A 24,277-nucleotide genomic window follows, 5' to 3' on the forward strand; every position below is an offset into this window, starting at 1 on the left:
GATCTGGTACAGCGCTCAGGTCCTGGACCTGGTGAGACGAAGGAGGAGCCCGGCCAGGAGACAACCTAGAGACACGTGGAGGGACAGGAGAGCCTAGTCCCTCCACGTGCCAGAGCCTCCCCCGAGTCCCGGCAGAGTACTTCCGGAGAAGCGGACTGAGTGGCCCTGTCTTTCCCTATAGGACTGACCGTGGGTGCTACTGGGACGTAAGTCGGGGCTTGATCAACCCTGGCTGGGTCACTTGGGCGAGGGTGTATGTTGTATGTTGCGAGACCCGAAACACCCTATGACCCCAGGCTACAACACTGATGATGCGTCCCAGTTGCATCCATGTGATGTATTTCTTTATTATTAAGTGCATTTTCTGCAAAAACAAGCAACCAAGAGTATACCTAGCGCTAAGGTAAAAGTTCAATATATCAGCTACCAGAGCATGTGAGCGGAGCGGAGCGGGAGAAAATGCCGCTCCGCGCTCCAGGGGGCTGAAATGCCGCTCGCTATTCGCTCATGTTAAACCCCCCCGCGCTCCGCTCCCCGTCGCTCCTCGCTCACGTTGATTTGCGCAAATCTCGCTCCACGCTCCGCTCAAACCGGGTCGCTCAACAGTAAAAAAAAGAAAAGAAAAAGAAAGTAGAAATTCTAATGACATCTCGGTGCGCTGTGCACTGCTGGATGTCTGTATGTCTCTGAGTCCGTGCGACCGGGCATGCTCAAACATTCGGTGCGCGGCCCCCGCGAGGGCGGCCTGGAGCGGGAGGCGGTCCTCGCTCTGAGTAGCGCTCCAACCTTTTTATAACCAGCTCCGCGCTCACGTCAAAATCGCGTCGCTCCGCTCCGCTCACATGCTCTGCTACCTATTTCCTTAAACAGATGAGACAAAATAGCTAAATCAAATGAGCAGGAGCTTAAAACAAATAATTGTATCGACTAAACAAGATCCAATAAACAATACAACAATAAAACAAGCGTTCATACAACTAGTTAACAACAAGTAGGCCAGGCAAAGAGGAAGGGTAGTGTTTCCTGAAGAGGTGGGTTTTCAGCCTGCGGCGAAAGATGGGCAGTGACTCTGCTGTCCTGACATCAGTGGGGAAGTCCATTCCACCACTGTGGGGCCAGAACAGAAAAAAGTTGTGACCGTGTGGATCGCCCAGAAGGACCCTTGACAGCACGTTAAGGTTATCCTAACCGTGAAAACGAAATGTAAAACAGTTCCAGGAAACCAAGCTCGGATTGTCCAAATGCTGGGGAGAATTAATAGGTTCTGAGGTCGTGCTTGAAAAAGTATGAATATTTATTGGACATGTTCAAAAATAATCCAAATGAGTGGCATCACAAGGCAATACCAGGAGCATAACATTATATAAAATTATCATAGCATAAATTTATCATATCAGCTCAAAAAGTATGAAGTTTTATTGGACTTTTTCAAAAAGAATACAAATGGCAACGCAATATAAGGAGCATAAAATTATAACATGATATATTATGATGGATTATTATTAATAATCATCCATACTTTCAACCATGCAAGCCGTGGTTGAAACTTTATACCTGGGAGATAAAGATCTCTGTGTTCACTCATGGCAATCTTCTGTTTACCGTCTCACAGGAAGATTTCTAATATATTTCTGTCGTGCAAGTCCATTCTACACCTTTCCTCACCTACTGCAGTGGTTCTCAAACCTGTGGTCCGGGGACCACCAGTGGTCCTTGAGGGGGTTCCAGGTGGTCCCCAGCTAAATGATGAAGAGTTGGTAACCAAATGGACCCTTATAGATCTTTAACTCTTGAGAACGTAAAATGAAACCAAATGGACCCTTACGGGTCCATTTGGTTTCATTGTACGCTCTCAAGAGTTAAATCATTGTTAAACATCTGCATTACTTAATGAACAAGAAGTCTGCACAATTAGAGAATGTAGAAGAATTGTTATTTTGATCAACGTTTGCCTGTTATCTCTCTTATGGTACTAGCATCAATACAGCATGTGGAATTGTGGTCAAAATTGTATCCAACGATAACAAAATACTCTAAGTCTTGGGTCTGAGAGGCTAAATCTCACCAAACGGTGGTCCATGGCTCAAATGTCGAATAAAACCACTGACCTACTGTATCTGTCTTTGTCCTTCTAGGTCAGCTTCAGGATGTGTCTCTGCGCCAAGAGGAGGAGGCAGGAGGTGCTCAGGGGGAGGTGACGCCCGATCTCGACCTGGAAGTTGTTCCAGAATCCTCTGGAGATTGGCACAATGTCTTCCCTTAGCCACCATGCACCTGAGTCCTGAACGCACCAGGATTATGAGATCTTTATAATAACCTGAAGAAGACACCGCATGCAAGACGTAAGGTACATAAGCACTGAGGGGTTCGAACCACTACGCACGAGAGGCTAAAGCAGGGGTTCTCAAAGTTGGGGGTCCGGGGACAATTCATAGTTAGGAAACAAATGTTTGGCTCCATTTGTACACTCAGAGTTATGGGCCTAATGCATACCAAACTAGGGATCCTTGAAATTAAAAAAGTTTGAGAACCATTGGGCTAAAGTCTAAGCGAGCGGCTTTGCCTACGGTTTTTATCTGTGTCTCAAAAGGGGTCAAGTAAGGGCTTCCTCTGACCCGCCACAGATCAGTCCATTTGTATATTCAGGGTGTTTTTGTAGCAGTGGCCCTGCTTTCTCTCGTCATCAACCAGATTAGCCGTAAAGCCAGAAGGACTCTGGTTCCCTCTCCATTGGCCTAATGACTGTTATCTGCTTTCGGGGCTTGGCTGTTTGATTCTCATCTCATGTGATTACCTCCGGAGAGGTTTGACTCAATAAGCTGTTTATGCAAACAGACCCGGGCATCCCAGAACGTTCACCTGTCAAGGAGTCGTGGGGTCACCTCGGTTGAAGAGGGAGGTTGACGCGACGGCACAGATGTGCACAGATGTGCACAGATGTGGTGGCAGCACGGCATCTGTGGCCACAGAGACTATATAAATTGGCTTAAAAGACCTTTTAAGACCTGAGGATGATTCTACAAATGCCTTCTAAATCAGTTGTTCTCACACTTTCATTAGTTTTTCAAAAAATGTTCAGAAATAGCAAATGTGCAAGCTCGCAGCGCGGCACGAAGTGACACACTGCGAGCTTGTAGATCTGCTATTTTTGAATAGCCAACGCTCAAATCTACCCACTGTTGTGCCGCTTAGTGTTTTGCCGAATAATTGGCAAAAACAGTAAGATTTTAATGATAATATAACATTAATATAAAACAATAATATATATTTTAAAAATGTCATGGTATAATGGAACTTAAACTGTACTATGTCAGTTCAATTGATCCGAGATGACACACAATTGATTATTAATGATCATAAAAACAAACAAAAAACATGCTCCGGAAATGCCTGATCCAGAAACGGTTGAGAACCACTGATATAGCTGTATGGCTTGGAGTGGTGTAGCAATGTGCTAATGATCCCAACGTAGCTCCTCTGCTAGCTCCTCAAGTAGCTAGCTCCTCTGCTAGCTCCTCAAGTAGCTAGCTCCTCTGCTAGCTCCTCAAGTAGCTAGCTCCTCTACTAGCTCCTCTATGAAAGCATCAACTCATTAACCCAATTCTACAAATGTCTTCTGAACCAGTAGTTCTCAAACGTTTTCGTGCCAAGGACCCCCAAAATGACCCCCATCTGTAAATGTTTTGTGCCAGTGCCCCCCCCCCCCCTTTTCAAACATGCGCTGTGAGCTTGTATATCTGCTATGAACTACTACTGTTCTAAACCACTGTTCTGAATCCTAAGAGTTTTCTGAAAAACCTACAGTATGTTGCTATATATATATATATATATATATATATATATATATATATATACATATATATATATACATATACATATATATATATACATATACATACATATATATATATATATATATATATATATATATATATATATATATATATATATATATATATATATATATATATATATATATATATATATAGCAAAAATATAAAATTACACAAATGCTTTCCCGGTTTGAATGGGCTAACGTGCGATAGCAAAACCATGCACACTGTTGCTGTGTATACTGTAGGGCTTCCTGATTTGACTCAACATGTCGAACAAAGTGTCATATCATTATTAAGTCATATCATGTAAAACTGTGGCACCGACTTTGTTATTGTTTTTTTTACAGTAGTTCATTTTGTAAATAGGTAAATAGATAGATTGCATATATTTTCTGATTTGCAAGCAGTTCATGGTTTTGTTGTGAATATGGAATTGTAGCATAATGTTATTTGTTATGAGGCCAGTGTACAGACAATAAGCTGTTTTAATGTGAGGCAGGGTCGTATTTTGTATTGTTGAGAAGTATTTAATAATTAAAAACTGTTGCTTTTCTACTATATGTAATTTGTGTGGTTGTTTTAAGAATCTTTTTGGGGGGCATTTTTATATGCTTTATTCAGATATGTCAGTGTTGACTCTACATTGTAGAGACAATACAGGGGCCATATTCAAACCCAAGTCCTTCCTAACTGGTCGAGCCACAGGCACCATGTGTACGTTTTTATGTGTACTGTATGTATTAGTATGCAACCGTGTATTTCTGTGGCGGGTTTATTGGTAATAATGTGACAAATCCTCGGAGCCTCAGTTCATATTTTCAACACTACATCCGGAGTTTGTGCTATTATTTTTTTTGTGTGCTTTTTTTTATAGAAAAACGCAGAGTTACAGACCTGTTAAAGGTTTCATGACATTCAGTTTTACAACACATTAAAAGTCTTTGTCATGGTCCTTAAAACGTGTATAAAAAGTTTTAACTGAAAATTACACTCCAGTAAGCCATTGCAGGTGTTTTTCTCTCACATTTCTAAAGGCTTTTCAACTGCAATGAAAAAAGAAATCTTTGCCTGCGGGTATCGCTGTTGACGGATTTTGCCTGTCAATCATCGCCTCTGCTCGCCTCTGCTTTAGAACCTGCTTAATGGCCTGTGACTAAACTCTCCAAGGGCCAATCACAGATTACTTTTCAGCCTAATTATTCAGAGAACCCCAGATCACAGAAAATTCACTGAATGTTCAAAGTTCATTTTTTTTGGTGTAATTGAGGTCATAAAACCCCCCAAAAAACATAAAGAAAAGTGAAAATGAGTGTCATAGAACCTTTAAGGCCATTCAGGGCTAGAGGAATATGTGTTTCTGTTAATATTGTCAACTCATGTTGTATGTCTGTGGCAAAAATGTATGTCCACCATAAGCTAGCATGGCGATGACCCCTGATTTCACCCAATGGAGTTGCAGGTGCCGAGTAAAAAACAAATCAAACAATCTTCCCTGTGCTGTCATAAAATAGCTGGCAAAGCTTGGTATGAAATATGAATATTGAACACAAATCTTGAATGATGGTTGAAAAGGGCAGATGTCGTCATTACTTTGTCTCACAGTGCTGTGACCAGGGTTGCCAGATCTGCTTATTATAATTTCCCTGCAAGACTTTATTTGAAAATAGCCGATCTGCAAGCTCACAATGCGTCGCATCGCGACGCGTTGTGAGCTTGTAGATCTGCTATTTTCAAATAGCTGATGTATATGTTAAAGTTCTCATGTGGCCCATTGTCGCTTCTTTTGGGCTGGTTTTCCTAGACCTGGTTGCTTGTTTCTCTCACAGAATCTGGCAACACTGGCTGTGACATGGCCTATATCACTACTATCTCCCATTTCATCATAATGTGTGTTGCTGTCCGGTAAAAAACACAATAACAGAGACTTTCATATGTGATTTTAAAGGATATATTATTTTATTTATTTATTTCAAGTTAAGCCGGCTGGTCATACATGCTTATTACTGGTACGATGATAAGGGTCTCAAGTTTAATTTACATTCATTCACAGGACCCAGAAAAAGGCACATGCACGCTACGATCAACTCCAGGCTCAAGCCCACACCCACACACACACACACAGAGCCTATGCTATACACATCAGACATACATACAAAGAAAACCATTTGGATAAATGGACAGTTTTGGACAGCACAAGTGGTAGTACTTAGCAGTTCTTTGTTCGACCCCCTCATCAGAAAACTTGCGATAACAACAAGTTGGTTATATAGAGCACCTTTTTGAAACTGTGTTTGTGTTTTGAACATCCACTTAGAAGACGACACAGCACATAGTGTTGTTTTGGTAGTCAGAAAAATGGCAGTTGTTTGAGCTGCTGTATAGCTTTTTGGAACATTGCATAGTTTTATGTGCTGAGCATCTTACTATGAAGCAATACACATATAAGACAGAAGCACTACAAGAACTAGATTACATTGAAGCCTGATCGCCTTTTGACGTACGACCGTGCGAGAAACGCTGTACGGCTGTACGACAAAGTATAAATTAGGCCTTGACCATAGGGCAGGGTCTGAACTTTGTCACCATGCTGGATGTGACACCTTCGCGGTGGCAGCACCCAGCATAGTGGTTGTATTCAGAGCAGTCTGGGCTGCTTATCAAGATAGGAAACAGTGCACTTCAGAAGAGTTTTGGTTACATGCATCATAGAAAAGCACTGAGATTAAATAATGGCGACTTTGATCCACAGTTTATTACAATTCAGTGGATCCTCTTTCAAATAAAACTTATTTAGAAGGTTAATGAATTCAATTTAAAACCAAAAGGCTTCACAGCCAGCCATATAGACCCAAATGACGAACATAGATCAACATTCACATTGAAGACAAAACACTTTGCTGAAACATGAGGAGGGAGAAAGTTGAGTGAAATTAAACACACTATGACCAAACAACTCAGATAGATAATATATGTAAAATAAGTTAGGCACATCCAGAAACACTACTTAATAATACTGTAGTTTCGTACAGAAAAGAAACAGAAGTTTGAGGAAAAACGACAAGGACAAGTACGACGGGACGGAAAACCTCTCCTAAAAACAGAAACAGAACCCGGTCATTCTCACAACCCGAAGTGGCACGAACGGTCAAGTCAGTCGGACTTGCACCGGCCCTAACTTTCGTCTGTTCCGGGTCTGAATTCGGTTCAGCCACCCTTTAGCTAGTAAAACAGATCAAACGGACAGAAGACAAGAAAAACAACACATTAAGTATTGTGCCACGACGGGGGAGGGGGAGGCGGGTCCGCCAGGCTGCATGTGAGGGGGGGTTTCAAGGACATTTTCAGCAAACAGTTCACACCGTTGATGACTGCACAGACTCGGAGACTCAGCACAACGCAGGGGGGGTTGGGTTTGCACAGATTGTGTTGCTAACTACCAGCCGAGTTGGGGGGAGGGGGGGGGCAGGTTCGAGGGGTCACTGGAGGTTATGAAATTACATTAGAACGTTATTAGGAAAAAGTGGGGAGAGAGAGACTTGTGAGTTTTAAAAATAAACAAGATTTCCTCCTTTCTTCCTTGTTTTCCCACTTTGGTCCCTTTGTTCTTGACACCTGCCCTTGTGCCGTTGGAAAGGGTTCGCAGAGAGAGACTTCAGCGTTTGGCGGGAGAAGCGCTTCTGCTTCCCTGCATAACAGAAGAGAAAAGATCTACTCAATACATGGCGGTGGCATCTGAAACCTGGGCTAGTGTAGCATGAGAAAAGAGAGCATGATGTTAGTAATGTATGTATGTATGTTTGTTGGTGTGGCGATATGCTCGGCAGTAAGGCAGCGCAGATGACGGACGCAGGAGCCCACAGCGCTAACGTCTCACGTAGCCTTGAGAAAGCCTTGAAAGATAATCGAGGCAGGCATCTGAATTGGACTGCACTTTCTCTATAAGACCAGAGGTAATTACCTTATTGCTTTAACAGGTTGTGTAAAAGTGTGACTTTTGAGACCCTGTCTTCAGAGGCAGAACCTCTCGCTTATCAGTTGATTGTTTAGAACCAAAGCTGCAGATTAGGTTAGATTAGGATTAGATGTTTCCCAGAATAGATGCGCTACGCATCTCAGTCCATTATTTGGATAAAAAAAAAACTGCCTGAGGATTTTGAATGGCACAGAGATGAACACAAATGAGACAACAGCCCATTGTGGAAAATTATTTGTAAGAAAGAAAACAAATATTTTGATTGAAGAGCCAGCCTTTGTTCTAAACCCCACTGTCACATGAAAGAATTATCTCCCATGAAAGAAAACATTGCATGAAGATGCAGTTGCAAACAAAGGATATGAATATGTAGACGTATATATGGGCACAAAGACTCGGAACAATCTTTGTTGTTCATTTCTGTTTGGATGATTTGAGTGATGAGGGATGATTACTTTAGCTCAAGGATAATTAGCCGTATCACACTTCAAACCAGAAGCAGTTTTTTTTATCCTTTTTCACAAATTGTATCAAATTAGTCTCTAAGGATGACAGTGTGGCCAGACTGCTAGGCTCATTTAAAAAAAAAAAAAGAAAAAAGACAGACAGGGAAATTGGCAAAGCATAACTGAGGAAAATCGAGGTAACGAGATATACAGAGAGAGCAACTTTTCATAACTTTTCAAAGTTAAAGCCTGCATATAGCAATACACAACTAAACAGTATTTGAGAGTTTGTCACACAGTCAGAGGGATGTTGTAAAGTTAAGCTTGACGGCACATTTGCCACCTGTCTCCTCTCTGCTGTGAACTCGGCAGATGTGAATACAGCAACTGGAAAGAGGAGATAACGTGGCGGCTGAACCACAGGGTTTGGCGAACGTTTTGTTTGTGCCGAGTTGACAGGTTTCAAATGGGAGTCGGAGGGAAAGAGGGAAGAATACTTTGGCTTTTGTCTTTTTTGCAGCCATCTTCTTCAACCCCCTCCTTTTTAGGTGTTATTTTGACTGTATTAGACTTGTACACCAATGCAGTATGTTAATACTGCACGAAAGGTGAGTCTAATATGTGTCTTATGTGTTGCATAAAGAGACGTAATATACAGTATGTGTGCCCCCCGTTGCATAGTCTAATTCTATATTAGCCGCAGAACCCCCAAAATGTCTCAGCCTCAGAACTTTAGTTGGTGGACGAAGGTAACTCTGGTCTGTGAAAGCATCGGGTATTGTGCTAAATGCACAAGTTGGCGGAAATAAACCCCCTGATGATTAATGTGAAAGGCCTTGGGTGGCAGATATATTAGCAGTAACCAAATTACAACTATTGTAACCAAATGAATAACTCGACTCCTTCTCTGGAGAGGGGTACAAAAGGGGGTAAAAGAGATGGACGAGCCCGCATTGCAATTGTAGAAATTCATTTCCCGTTCCGCGGGGGCATTGCTCTTAAGGCACCCAGGAAATGATAACAGCCACCGAGAGGAATAGTCTTGTCTGCAGGCGTAAAGACAAAATTGTTCTCTCTGTAATAGCCTTTGGCCCATGCAGTGATGTGCTACAATACCCCGCCTCGTGTAAAGCAATTACCGTATGCTTAGGTACCGCAGCCCACCAGATGGATTTAAAAGCCTGCTGGATGTGCTGTATTATGCTGAGTGTTACGTAAGCACTATTAATGCACAAAGCCGGTTTGCATGTACTGTAATTGGGGGCCTCTGTCTCTGGGGACTTCCTGCTGGTACACAGGTAAAGCCCTCAGTGTTGGTGTACCCATTTGTAACTCCGAAAGCGCACAAATGTAACTAAAAGGATACTCTTCTGACTTAAATTAACGCTCAAGGATTTGCCGTGTACAGTTGCTTTGATTTAAGGCCTGATCTACAGTGTGCTGAATATGTTTAGAGTGAGTTCAGTTCAGTTTCAGTTCAGTTAGGTTTTTATTTTCAAATCCTTTGGACAAGTGAGTATGAAGCAGGAGAGTGTCCTACACACACGGCGTATCAGTTACTCACGGTGCTTATTATGATATCATCACTGAGCCGGGGAAGAGGAGCAAGAAGAATCATTAGAGAAGTACTCCATTTTGTACTCACATTGATGGGGGAGGGGGGACACAAAGAGACAACGTATAGGTGAAAGCCTGATTTATACCTCGTCAGCACGGCGGTGTCTCGCACCGGAAAAAGCCGACCTTACGGGCTCACACCGCGCCGCATCCGTGGTGCGTTGTGGGGCTCGTAGGCATCAGCCTTTTTTCCGGCGCGCGACACCGCACCGGCGTGCCACGGGAGCATGAATCAAGCGTGACACGGAAGGTTAATTTATACCACACTCTACTGCGTAATTAGCCTCCAGCAGAGAGCGGGAGACAAAGTTCAAAGACAAATTATGTCGAAAAGTCTCGACTTAGCGGTTCTGTGTGTTTTACCATTTTGAACATCTTGGTCAGGGTGCCTTTGCCGTCCCCTGCCTTCTTGGCTTTAGCGGACTGTGACTTCTGGTCACCCTGGGGGAGAGGAACAGAACAATGCTCAGCACTTGGGTCAAATTAAAGGCCAACACATACTCCTTTCGACATCGGAAGATCTGTCGGAAAGGCTTTCCGAACAATAGTTCGGAAAGAGTCAAGACATCTGGAGGTGCACGGGTTCCGAGGAAAGGTTCTGGGACCACCTTTCCGAAGCTCGGAATGACGTCAATTTGTAGTTACATCGTCTCCCTTTCCAAAGAAATGTACGGATGTCGAAAAGGAGTATGTATTGCGCGTAATTCTTTGAAAAGAGCATTAGTACAATACAGGCATCCGTCTAACTTTGTACGACAGCGCTTCTTCTCAAGTAACTGATGTATACTGTATTTGTACTGAACTATTCGGTTTGATCTCTCTGGTGCTGCAAAACAACACCCTCGACTGTGGGATAGAAGAGAGAGACTGAGGCTTGCTTTGAGCGTGGGGGTAGAGGCGTATGTTATCTTAAGATCCCTTATAAGAGGAACCCATGGGACCGTCCCCGTTCTATTTTAGAACCCCAGACACCCACACCCTGTTGCTGTTTAATGACTTATAACTCCCACTGCAAACGCATAGTAGTAAACTTGATTCTCAATTAAAGGGACTGACTCTCTGCTGCCACTGAGCTGCCAGCGATCAGCGACTATGGAAGCTGACTGGAGGAAATCAAGTGTGTCACATCTAGATAACCTCACAGAGACAGAGATGACAGCAAAGCTATAGATTGCGTAGCTCGCGAAGCCACGAATATGAATGACATATCGACCGAGCGTTATCGTTGATGCGTGCAAAGTCGATGTGATGGAAGGTAGATGGGAATTGAATATGGGCTGTTATCTTCTTCCACAGGCGTCATGCTCTAGAGACGTTTGAGAGGGCACCGATGGTTCTCATTGTAATCATTGTACATCCTATCTTGGACTTATTAGGCAGTGCCCCCTCAAGCCCAATTCATATTTCGTCGCACAACGGTGTCACACGCCGAAAATAGCGCATGTCACTTGTGCGACGGAGCATAAATTAGCCTTTAGTTTCAGTGGCCATGACACCTCTGTTGTTGTTTTTTCGCGGTTTCCGAACCACCTACCATGGTCATCAAATTTCTCCACTGGACATGTAAGACAGAGACGGGGAGGAGGGGGGACAGCGATAAATACAACGCTTACTCAGAGCAAAGGCAGCATGGGAGAGGAGAAGGAGGCAAGTAGGAGGGTGCATGGCGGTCCGTCCAGGGAAGAGTCACAGGGGGGCAGGAACAGATAGATAGATGCAGGGGAGGAGGAGCAGAGAAGGGCAAAAGGTGTGGGGCAGAGGCGGGGCAAAGGAGGAGCGAAGGAAGAGGCGCTCACGTTGAAAAGAGCACAAATTCAGTGACATTCAGGACAACACAGCAACAGAAGCCAAGAGTATAACATACATTGACTACACAGGTCTAATACCATTCATAATGAATAGCAACCTTGTTTAGTTTTTAAGTTATACTTGTTAATCAATGAGTTATACAATAGACCTTTTGTCATGGCATGAAAAAGCCAAGAGTACAACCTATGGTGACTACACTTACAGGTCTATGAAAATGTATACTGAGCAAGCAACTCCAATAATTATTTATTAATGAATGAGTTAAACAATAGACCCTTTGCAGCCATATCGAGATAAATCGTAGCGCAATGTTACATCATGTAGGCTAGGGTGTTACCAATGATACTTTGCCGTTTAGTGTAAGCCTTTCAAGTGAGCCAACATGCACAATAGCAGCACCCTGACTCTGTTTGTTAACTAGTATCATTGGTAACACCTGTGAAGGAAGTAACATTACACAACTATTTATGTCAATATGGCTGCCGTGAAAAATAACTAGGTTGCGTCCGAAACTAAATACTAACGTACTACTACACAGTATGCCATTTTCGGCTTACTACTACTAAGCAGTAGGGTTTCACTTCGGACATACTAAAAAGTAATTTGGCATACTTACGTATATGTTAGTATGTGATTTCGGACGCTGGCCCCGTCCAAAATCACATACTAAATAGTAGGTTAGCTTAGTAGATACTAAACAGTGAGTGTAACCTACTATTTAACCTTGGATAAAGAGCGTAATAAGTCACATAAGCAGGGGACTCACCCTGGACTTGGCAGGGGCAGGGGACACCTGGGAGAAGGAGTTAATGACACAAAGACAGTAAGACAGAGACGTCGCTGACACACAACTTACACATGTGACAGTTTTAGTTAGTGATACACGGGGTGAAGAAGTGCAGGAGAAATGCAACAAGTAAAGACGCGCAGGAGAAGCATTCCACTCACGATCGTCCTGAAGAAGTGCACCACGGCGTTCTCTGTCCCGCGCTTACGAGGGGAGGCAGCGGCTTTGGGAGCGGTGCTGCGGAAAGACCCCTGGAGAGGAGGAGAGGAGAGGAGAGGAGAGGAGACAGAAGGGACGGGAGAGGAGAGGAGAGAGGACAGAAGGGACGGGAGAGGAGAGGAGAGGAGAGAGGACGGAAGGGACGGGAAGAACATAGTATGATTAATGTCTGCGTGTCCTGGGCATCAATAAAAATGTCCATCTTGTGTCTATATTGTAGGCTAACCCCTGATCTTTGGTTGCGCGCTGGTGCCGCGCACAGAAAACAGATCAGGTATTTTCTATGTGCGACACACACTGCAGCGTGCAGTATAAGCATCTTATAGCCTGTAGAGTGCACTCTTTTCCACACTCCTGCTCCAACCTGACACAAACAAGTAGGAAACATCAGGTTTCTTCTTGCGGGGACACGGTGGGGAACTTCACAGCATGGGGGGCTGAAGGTGGAACATGATTCCCTGCTGCCGTAGAGGTCTCATGGAAATGGCCTGGTAGCTCCATTATAATCAATGACACACGCACGCACGCACACGCACACGCACACATATATTTCCTGAAGGCAAGGTGGCAAAAGTGCAAATGAATCATTAAAAACCCATTTAAATGATAGAAATGAATAGTTATACAGCAAGGAGTTTGTCCAGGAGAGCATGTAAATGCAGGCTTTAATAAGAGTGCACCGGTGAAGGAATGTTAGTGCGTCGTTGACCATACGGTTGCAATGTCCTATCTAAATAATGCTATAATTACCTATACAGATAAAGGGGGTTTGGGGCAGATTTCCTGAGTTAAGCTTGAAAAGCTCTTGCGGAACAAGTAGACACTATCTCAGCCTCAGTTGCAGAGTTTCGTAGACTCATTTTATATCTTGGGAGTCTATTTCCTCAGGGGAGGACCTGAAATCAGCTGAAGTTTGTGTGTGTGTGTGTGTGTGTGTGTGTGTGTGTGTGTGTGTGTGTGTGTGTGTGTGTGTGTGTGTGTGTGTGTGTGTGTGTGTGTGTGTGTGTGTGTGTGTGTGTGTGTGTGTGTGTGTGTGTGTGTTCGTGTGCGTGCGTGTGCGCCCACCTCTGTCTGTCTGTCCTTCTGTCCTTCTCATTTTCCAAGAGCTTTTTAGTATTTCCTTGTGAAATTGGCTTTCAAAACTCAAATCCAAGTTGCAGCCTTGAACACTCAACCTGACACTTGTGATGGACACATTGAGCCACAGAGTACTTCTGTATTCATGCTTGTCATCGCTTTTTCACTCTACTGATTTCCCCCCAAGAGCCTTTTTATACTTTCTTGGGAAATTGCCTCTCAAAACTTAAATTTAAGTTGCGGGGCTTGAACACACCACCTGGAAACTCAAGATGGACACATTTGTGTCACAGAGTACTTCCCTAGTCATGGTTGTCATCATCGTGAATTCGATTGATGTTGAGAGCTTTCCTTGAACCCAAGAGGGATTTGACACATAATTAACCCATGTGGCTACTCTTCACTTGAAGCTGTCAGGCATCACTAGCTGCCACAGATGCCAGTGAAGAATGTGTAGCGTTTGTCAGATTGCCTTTTCTGATTAAAGCCAATCACTGCTCACAGGACCGCCAGAGGGGACGGCGGCCTCTGAGGCTCTGTCTGTTTAAGCATGGTTTATACTTAGCAAATCTACAAGCTCACAACGGGTCACATTCACGACATGTTGTGTGAGCTTGTAGATCGGCTATTTTCGGCGCGACACTCTGTCGTATGTACGACAGAACATAAACAGTACTTAAGTACAATGTTGAGGTATATATAATATTTGTACTTCCAATTTCCAATACTTTTACTTCTACTCCACTACATCTCAGAGGCAAATATTGTACTTTTACCTCACTACAATTATTTGAAAACTTTAGTTACTAGTTACTTTGCAGATATACATTATTATATTATAAAACATACATTAACCACTTTGGCCATATTCTATACCTAGGCTATTTGAAAATAGCCGATCTACAAGCTCGTTGCGAGCTTGTAGATCTGCTATTTTCAAACATTTTAGTACTTTTACTTTTGGTACTTTAAGTATATTTTGGTGCCAATGCTTTTGCACTTTTACTCAAGTAATTTTGAACACAGGCCTTTTACTTGTAACAGAGTATGTTTATAATGTGGTATTGCTACTTTTACTGAAGTAAAATATTTCATCAAAAACTTTTCCCACCACTGTACATAGCTTCCACAGTCTGTGAGTCTGTGAGTCTCAAAGAAATGAGACAAAAACATTTTTTTTTAGTTTCATAGGTAATTATTGTTGCTGGACAGCATGTCAATGGAAACTATCGTTATTTATATTGTTTATGCTGACAGCATGAGTAACACTGTGACCTTGTGTTCTCCCCAGCTGTGTGCAGTCGCTTTCCCAAACAGAGACAGACTTCATTAAGGAATCCTTCTGCCTATTGATGTCCTACTGTGCTGTAACAGTCGAGTCATGTTATGAACAAATACAGTTACGGAGTGTGTGTGTGTGTGTGTGTGTGTGTGTGTGTGTGTGTGTGTGTGTGTGTTCCCCCTATGGAACTGAAAAACATGAAAGCAAACTCTGAGCTGTCTAGCAGGACAGACAGCAGTGTACTGTAGGGAGAAGAAACAAGGGTAAAGAGAGCCAATCAATTTATGTTCTGGAGGCTCAGGGCGAGAGAGAGAGAGAGAGAGAGAGAGAGAGAGAGAGAGAGAGAGAGAGAGAGAGAGAGAGAGAGAGAGGATCATATACACAGTAATAGGCAACAGAACATAATTATCCTCTGTGACAAACTAAAGTGACTGCCACCAAGTTTAATTTGTTTGCAAGCAGGTCTAGAAAACGTAAAATTACCTCTGACAATGGCTCTAAATAGCTTTTTCCATTCAGTTCCCTGCACCTTGTCAGGTTATATAATGCCGTATTAAATTGTTGCTGATGTATGCTGACCCTACTATGATGCAGTTAATTGAAACTAAGACAAAGAAAATTGTATGTGGAACTAAAATAAAAATGAGAGTAAAAATGAAATTAAGTCTTTAATGAACAATGCAAAACTAAATAGAACTAAAATCGAAAATATTATTCTTCTTTTTTTCTTTCCCCCACCATTATACATACCCTTGCTTCTATGAATCAATGCTTTCCCCATAATGCCTGAGAGACTAAAACTAAGACTACAACTAAATAATAAAACAGTGCTTGGTGCAATCGTAAATATAACGAAAATTAAAATGAAATAACAAAACACCAAACTGAAAATCTACGTCAACAGAAATAAAACAAATGCATATTTGACTATATGTGCTGGGTTAGACTCTTTGAGGATCACAGCCCACTTTCAAAAACAAGGAGTTTGTTTTCCGTTCCAGAGACTCTCACATTAATAATGTCCTTTCAGGAGAGAAGAGGAGCGGGACAGGGTTCATTGATAATCCCTTTGATGTTTGAAGTAGAGTATGTAGGATGTGAGTGCGTGCATTTATGTGTGTGTGGGAGTAGCGTGGCATTGTCAACAGGTTAGTGTGTGTGTGTGTGTGTGTGTGTGTGTGTGTGTGTGTGTGTGTGTGTGTGTGTGTGTGTGTGTGTGTGTGTGTGTGTGTGTGTGTGTGTGTGTGTGTGTGTGTGTGTGTGTGTGTGTGTGTGTGTGTGTGTGTGTGTGTGTCTCTCAAAGAATAAGAGCACAATCTCATCTCCCCGCAGGATCGACTTGACAAAATATTGTTGAACGGAACAGCGATGTTATGTAACCACAAATTCATTTCACCTGCAACCCCATGCATGCTTTCATCTTTTAGACGCAAACGAGCCCAATGACAGATTAGTACCCAGATAGCTGAAATGGTTTTGTTCAGTACCACTTGCTACTGAACTGATCTCACTATTAGCCAGCATTGGCACTTGCTTACCCAGGGACACATCCACTAGGGATGCACATATTCTCTGAGGTGGAGAGAATAACATGGAGGTTGATCCAGATTCACTGCCCAGCCGGTGCAGGTTTAACATATTTGTGTTGTGTATCATCACTTTCAGGCAGAAACCTTGTTGTATATATATATATATATATATATATATATATATATATATATACATACATCAATGCCCTATTATTTTGTACTTTGTCGCATGACAGTATTCCGTAATAAGTAATATGGACACAAGGTTGGAAGTTGTTATGTCTGTCTGTGGTGTAAATAACAATGACAAGTATTGACAAGAGCTTATGACTATAACTACGTTGGATCTATTACAACTCAGGTTATCTCTTTTTTTCATTTCCTGAAAAGTAATGGGTTTGGATATACAAGGTTTCTGCCCCAGATATATGAGATATACTGTATGTCTCTCCTATGAACTGGTTAATGGTCTAAACTTTAACCCCAGAGGTCAGTGTTTGGCCATCATTTATACTGAGAAGATAATTTAGACAAAGCAAAGCAAAGTTTGTTGTTTACCCAGGGTGTCGGACTAAGCACGAAGCTTGTTTCCAGCCGGACCCTGCATGGAAGCCTTGCTCAAGGGCTATTCAGCGGTGATTCATGATTGATGTGATGAATTGGGGAATCGAACTAGGGACCTTCCGGTATCAAGGCCGCCCCTCTAACCACTAGGCCACCGCTGCCACTAGGCCTGCCACTAGGCAGACAGAAAGGTATACGTGAAAGAATACGTGTAAAACAGTTGAAGGTGTTGGAGTGGGGACATAATTTATTACAATACAGTGTTTAAGTAAAATGAAATATCATTTCAAGATGTTACAATTACTAATGCCACAGTTGTATAAACTGAACACCCCACTTTTAATTAAATGTAGGCTATTGTGAGGAGTAGATTAAAATCCTCCATGTTTGGTGTATTATGGTTTGCGGTGAATCATTGTTCCTGTTGTGAATGCTAGGTTCCACGGACCTTTGAGCTGTAAAACCTCTTAGTGCTGTTTAATGGTCTTTTTAAAAACTCAAATATACAGTATTATACTGTAAACATAGTTGTCTTCTTTCTATATTTTAATTCTGTTCTGTGATTATCTTTTTAGCTCTCAGGAGAACAAACAATCTCTCATATTATCAGGTAGAGGGGGAACTCAGCCGATCGATATTGTCGACATAAATGGTGGGACTGACAATAGGCAGTGGTGTAAAGTAACTACGTACATTTACTCAAGTACTGTACTTAAGTAAGATTTTGAGGTATCTTTTACTTTAATGGAGTATTTTCAAATTTCAATACTTTTACTTCTACTCCACTACATCTCAGAGGCAAATATTATACTTTTACTTCACTACAATTATTTGAAGGCTTTAGTTACTAGTTACCACTTCAGCCCTATATTCATTTGAGACATTTGAAAATAGCCGATCTACAAGCTCACAATGCGACGCATTGTGAGTGAAAGATTTGTATACATTTGAAAACTTGTGAAATGGAACATTCTGCATAATGAGTACTATACTTTTGGTACTTTAAGTACATGCCAATACTGTTGTACTTTTAAAGTACAGTAAATTTTGAATTCCGGACTTTTACTTGTAACAGAGTATTTCTACATTGCAGTATTGATACTTTTACTAAGTATTAAGTAAAAACATTGGAGTACTTTTTCCCAGCACTCAATAGGCTGTGAAACCCAAACCCACTGGAGATTGCACTTCACTCAGGAAGGCAATCAGTCTGAGAGGACCGGAACATTGTTCCTCAGAAATGGCCACCTGCCACCTGCCTCGTACACAAGAAAGACATTTTTTTTATGTGCCGCTAGACAGCAGTTTTACTCCAAAAAACAAACCTCACAGCTAGACAAATGTGGCCTATACCTTGCAGCGAATAACAACCATGGAACCGGTTACATGGCCCAAAAACATAGAAAAGAATACACAAGTAATACTTTATTTCTGGTTCAAATATAGGTAACACACACATGCAGTAAACGTTAGACATTATTTCATTTTGGACTTAAACTAGTTAAAGGACTGTTCAATACACACGGCCAAATTGCTTTTGACTTGCATTTTTACTTAATTAGCATGTATTATATGAATGCATACCAAAACAAAACTGTCCTGATCCTTCAGAGTCTCTGTGTTTCCATTCCAAACTAATAACTGATAACAAAGCAAGTTGCTCGCATAATGCTCAGGGTGTCTGCCTTTGTCTGAAAAATAAATTAAAAGATGAATATGGACGTGAATATAGATGCTAAATGGAAAATGTAAATGAACCGAGATTTTCTTTTTTTTTATCTGCATCTCAAGGAAATGTTCCTTACTCTGAATAAAACAATACAATTGGCACAATTGGGTGCAAATCAGACTACTTTTCTTTTGGCGGTCACAGTTTTGTGGCTCATGAATAAGCTTTATGTAAACATTTGCATTGAAAACATCTTTACAGCAATGAGAACGTCCCCCTGAGATGCAAAATGCATCCACACCATAAGACGTTCGTGGTTTCTGTCAGTTGTTTCACAACAGGGTTATTTTAAGCTAAGTGAGTGAGCTGTTTGGCGGCTCCCCGTTCGGTTAAACCCACTGCCATAACTCCTTTAGCTTTCCCGTAAACAAGCTTGGCACAGAGGAATGTATCAAATGTCTTCAGGAGCATAAAACGGCCCATTTGTTACTAGACAGGCTTAAGCTGGCAAAAATAAATCCCCCAAATGAAATGTAAATTTGAGCAAAGCCATTGAAAGTAGCAATGTGCGAGTACATCAACGTTTCACCCACTATGAGAAATGTAAATTGTTCAGCACTGCCTGGGAACAAAGAAAGGCAATAAACAGTCTATTTATGAGGAGAAAATTCAATGTACTAGTAAACGGTGCATTTACATAGCACCTTTCTCCTAAGCGCTTTGCAATGTGCATTTACATTTACCCATTCATGCAAGGTACCAACCTGCTCATTGGAAGCAGTAAATGGTTAGATGCTGAGGAAGAAATGATATGCCTGCTTATATCTAACCTTTATAGTTTATAAACAGCCATATCATTTCTTCCTCAGTGCCTTGCTTAAAAAGACGAAGCCAGGAGGAGCTGGGGATTGAACTGCAAACCTTCACAGGATTCCCAAGATACTCCTGAGCCACAGTCGCCCCTCATTATTGTATCCTTGTATTCTCATCATTGTGCAACTAAACTAAACTAAACTAAACTAAACTATTCAACCCACAGGACTCCAGCTGTCCTGTATAGCACAGCGTGTCTGTTGTTAGCAGAGAGGTTAAGAACTGAAACATAAAGACAATGCAGAGGACTGTTGTGTTAAAGACGTTTTAATCAAGCAATCATTCAAAAGCTTAGAACAGGGTCAGGGTTGGGAACGGGGCATTGGTTGAGACAGTAAAAACATTACAAGCATTGACTGGTCTCAAAGTATTACAAACGCAGGCACACACGCACGCACACACACACACACACACACACACACACACACACACACACACACACACACACACACACACACACACACACACGCGCAAACACACACGCACACACTCTTTCTTTCTCTCTCTCTCACTCACTCACTCTCTCTCTGACTGGCTAGAAGACACATGTGAACCTGAGGTGTGCTAAATTTAGCTTGCGTATGTGTTAAGTTATACTTTGTCACACAACCGTCTTGATCATTGAAAATGACTGATTCGGTCACTTTCGTCTGTCAACCTGGCTACCATCAGACTTGTGTCACCTGGCAAACATCCGACTTGTGTCACCTGGCAAACATCAGACTTGTGTCACCTGGCAAACATCAGACTTGTGTCACCTGGCAAACATCAGACTTGTGTCACCTGGCAAACATCAGACTTGTGTCACCTGGCAAACATCAGACTTGTGTCACCTGGCAAACATCAGACTTGTGTCACCTGGCAAACATCAGACTTGTGTCACCTGCCAAACATCAGACTTGTGTCACCTGGCAAACATCAGACTGTCGAGCCCGCCTGTCGCCAGACCATATTGATATCTGACCTGTCTTCCTGTTTCTTTCTTTCTCTTTCCACCTTTCTCGACACTTCCATGATGGAGCGTGTCCGAAAATCAATGTCACCCATTTTTTTTACACACGTAGACCTGTTATGTGACATTAAAATGTAACTGATTTGAGTTGAGTTGAGTGACTAAGTTGTGTAACAAAGTATAAATTAATCTTCTGCGGGGAGCCCTCCCCTTCTACCAAGACACTGCGGTGGAGTGCAGCATATTCATTTTGGTTTTTAAAACACACAAGTGCTAACGCCCACACACTGCTGGATTACTCACTTTGCCATTCCACTATTTAATATGCAAATTAAGACTCCAAACAGCCTTTAGTTGTTAAGCTTTTCTGCGTGTATGGCTAATGTTTATGCAAATTCAGCTATTCTTCAAATGAGTGCATTATCCACAGAATTCAAACCAAATAAGAAAACCAGTAAAGCCTTAGTTGCGTGCCAGTGTTTGTCACGCAGCTAAAATTGCAGATCTACAAGCTCACAACGTGTCACACAGCACGACAGGTTGTGAGCTTGCATATCAGCTATTTAGCTGCGCGACACACTGTGCAACCAATTATAAATCAGACATTAGTATTAACATACAGATGGATTTTGCAGTGGTCTCATTTCCTGAGACTCCATTATTTCATAATAATTAAACTTCTTTCTGGCGAAATCTCGCAATTTATGAAACAGATATGATACTCAATAGTTTTCTCCCCAAAGTCGAGACTCTAGTCAGGACTGACAGAAAGCAAATATATATATATAAATGCCAGATAACTCAATAATTAACTCCAAAGCATGAATAGAAAAAGGGAAGCTGTACAAAAAGTAATTAGGAAAAAGGTGCGACAGGTGTGAATGACCACAGATCTGATGATCATAAAGCCAGCGTCTCATCATCTCTCGACTGAACGGAAATTAAATGAACACAGAATTCCAAATGACACATTAATACAGACACAATCTCAGGTGGTCTCCTCTAATACTGCACTGTATTTTCATAATGCAAAAGGTTTTACAAGAAGATCTGCGTATAGCCTAGTAGTCGAGATGAGTAGAGCCTGTTGGAACTACAGCAAAAAATATATATACATCTCTTATATTGTTGAATTCTCTGAAAATGTTGTTCACAGCAAAGTGTTATTATTGCAGATTATTTCCTGCTTGAGGCAATGGAGGCGGGGCGAACCTGTCTGTAGATACTTGAGATATTAACACTTATACTGTAACTTGAAGGCAAACCTTTGGTGAAACCATAAATACCTTACGTGTTACAGTTAGCTTTGTAAGCAACCAATTTGGAGAGCAACGTAACATTGTTTTGGACATAAAGACTGAGCAAGCCAATAGAAATGCAGCTTCAAACAAGATTTAAATCAATCAGTCGAAGCTCATTTGTAAGTAGGCTGACGTTGGACTGAAGCTTCTCACCCGTTTTCTCCCTGAACGTTTTAATCGAGTGAAAAATTCCAGAGAAGCTAATGAATTGCTCAATCGAATGGAGGGTGAAAGGAAATATTCTTAACGAGCAACATTTTCATCACGTTTCTAAAGCATGTCTTTGACATCGTTGACATAAGGCCAAGGACAATGCATGTTTTGCTGCGGTCTTACTTGCCAACACAATCTATAATACACAGGGAAAGCAAATGCTAGCCAACAGAGCTTATAAAGGAGGATATATAGTAGTTCACTGTGCAATACATCATACCTTTTTTCCCTTAGAAGCATTCCCAATTCTTTGTCTACACTATTGACTCAAGATAAAATACTATCTTTGTATACAGCTTTACAGCTCAGGAACAATTCAATCTCCTGTCTTTGGCAGCACAAAGAGAGGCTTTGGGTTTGGCGTTTAGCGCATTGCAGAGTAACTCACAAAGCAACGTAGTCTCGAAACACCACATGATATCACTTTGACTTCAAGAGGAACTCTTAAGGAGCTTTTCTCTTGCACTACGCAATGCAGCTGCAATGTGTTTTACATAGCCCTACACGGGGTTGTATAACATGTTCCCGTACTAATAAATATATATCTTTATATATAATACACAACGTATTTTCTATCTTATCATATAGCCTACTGTAGAATAATGTGGTCATAGACCAGCCTTTGGGAAATAGGAGAAGGGCCATGCTCTTTTCTAACTCTCCAAAGTCAGTGTATCATAAGTCCATGCAATGCACAATAATTTCCCTGTATACGTCAGCTTATCACTCATTTTCAGTGTTTCACTTTCACCGTATGCCTGCCTAACTCACTGTGTCGTCAGAGTAGTTTGAATGTTAAGATATGATTCTCTACAGCAGGGGTCTTCAACAGGGGGTCCCTGACCCCTAGGGGGTCCTCAGAGTTACTACAGGGGAAGGGGCCACCAAATCTTTGTGTGATATGATTTTTATGTTTTACATTAACCACTTGAACCCTAGCATCCCTATTCTGAGGAGAACTTTAGCCAAAAAATAGCAGATCTACAAGCTCGAGCTTGTAGATTGGCTATTTTTGGCAAAGAGGTTTGGTGTAGAGGGAAAAAAGAGCAGACCAAGTAAAAAAAAAAAGTTAATCTGAAACACAATGTTATACAATATAGAGGGGGTCCCTGCTTCATCTCTCTCTCAGCTAGGGGGTCCTTTGCCTAAAAACGTTGAAGACCCATGCCCTACAGCGTACCCAATATAAGAATTCCCCAAAAAACTGTTTCCATTACATCTAGTATGTGACGTATGGGACCGTACTATCATCACATCTCCTCTCTTCCAGCTTTCATTGGCTCCAGTTTAAACATAATATACAAGTAAACATACTATAAATCAAACAGCCTTGGCAACTGGAGGATACAACGGAAAACAAATACTACTATACCATTCACTTCAACCATGGTGGCTACACCACGTACCACAAAGCATTTTGTTTATAACAAAAAATATTCATAAAAGAAAGGACAGAGATGTCAGTACCATCCACTAAATGAAAAACTAAATCAAAACGAGACATTTCATAATCATTTCTAGACTCAAAAAGCCTCTGTAGCGCAGAAAGACCTCAACCACACCCAAAGCTATTTTCCAGTGTTAGGTATGTTACCTCTAATGCCATTATTACACAAATAACACATTTTAGGACAACGATGGAATCTGACACATTTACAAGAAAGGCAGAAAAAACTAAACAACACAAATGTATGTGATTAAAAAACAAACAAATATACAAAACACACACATATACCAGATAATACAGTATACTAATAGTACAGCATATATACTGTAAATAAATTCTTTAACCACAACTTATAGTAAAGAATCATAAGTGAAGTCTGGGCTCTTTCTAAAGACAGACTGGGAGTTAAAAACAGAAAGCAGAATAAAACAGGATGGTACTGTCAGTATCAAAGCGTCCTATCAACCCTCCCTCCTTCCTCACCTTGCTCTTCCTCTTCTTGTCTGCGCCAAAGAATTTTCCAATCTGATCCAGCAGGCCGGGGGCCTTCTTCCTCCTCAGCCCGAAGGCGCTTGTGGATGTGCTTGTGGATGCCATGGCGGTAGTGGTTTTTGGGGGGGTTCGGTAACTTTTTTTTAGGGTTCGTAAAAACCTCTCAAGCGAGAGACAGGAAAAAGAGAGCG

The 24,277-nt window shown here is 41.7% G+C and overlaps 2 protein-coding genes and 1 long non-coding RNA gene across 4 annotated transcripts in view; 1 reads left to right on the forward strand and 2 right to left on the reverse strand.

The window, feature by feature from the left end:
• Nucleotides 1-3,768, forward strand: part of znf236 (zinc finger protein 236) — a 122,813-nt gene extending 119,045 nt beyond the window's left edge. Inside the window, exon 30 of the mRNA XM_084052943.1 lies at nucleotides 2,136-3,768. Coding sequence (XP_083909069.1) covers nucleotides 2,136-2,263 — 128 coding nt within the window. The 3' untranslated portion in view covers nucleotides 2,264-3,768. The remainder of the gene's footprint in view (nucleotides 1-2,135) is intronic.
• A 1,993-nt stretch (nucleotides 3,769-5,761) lies between these two features.
• LOC311041471 (uncharacterized protein) lies at nucleotides 5,762-24,210 on the reverse strand. The gene is made up of 4 exons (XM_084051852.1): nucleotides 24,078-24,210; nucleotides 12,630-12,719; nucleotides 10,236-10,313; nucleotides 5,762-7,521 (listed from the first exon to the last, which is right to left on the reverse strand). Exons 1-4 carry the CDS (start codon nucleotides 24,189-24,191, stop codon nucleotides 7,489-7,491), a joined length of 315 nt encoding a protein of 104 aa, XP_083907978.1. The 5' UTR covers nucleotides 24,192-24,210; the 3' UTR covers nucleotides 5,762-7,488.
• Nucleotides 19,933-23,993, reverse strand: LOC311041472. Of its 2 annotated transcripts, none has more exons than XR_014600414.1 (2): nucleotides 20,590-23,993; nucleotides 19,933-20,364 (listed from the first exon to the last, which is right to left on the reverse strand). It is a non-coding gene; the product is annotated as an uncharacterized lncRNA (long non-coding RNA). The 2 variants fall into 2 exon arrangements; XR_014600415.1 differs by having other exon boundaries at nucleotides 20,565-23,993.
• Nucleotides 24,211-24,277: the final 67 nt, after the last annotated feature.

This window comes from Gymnoscopelus microlampas (genome assembly GCF_963454915.1).
Source record: "Gymnoscopelus microlampas genome assembly, chromosome: 3".
Lineage (NCBI taxonomy): Eukaryota > Metazoa > Chordata > Actinopteri > Myctophiformes > Myctophidae > Gymnoscopelus > Gymnoscopelus microlampas.

Excerpts from the sequence above, each read along its gene's own strand:
- LOC311041471 (XM_084051852.1), bottom strand. The coding sequence starts at position 24,191 with ATGGCATCCACAAGCACATCCACAAGCGCCTTCGGGCTGAGGAGGAAG. Across the intron at positions 10,314-12,629 it reads TGCACTTCTTCAGGACGATC|GGTGACCAGAAGTCACAGTC; the intron begins GTGAGTGGAATG and ends CCTCTCCCCCAG. Across the intron at positions 7,522-10,235 it reads TGACCAAGATGTTCAAAATG|GGAAGCAGAAGCGCTTCTCC; the intron begins GTAAAACACACA and ends TCTGTTATGCAG.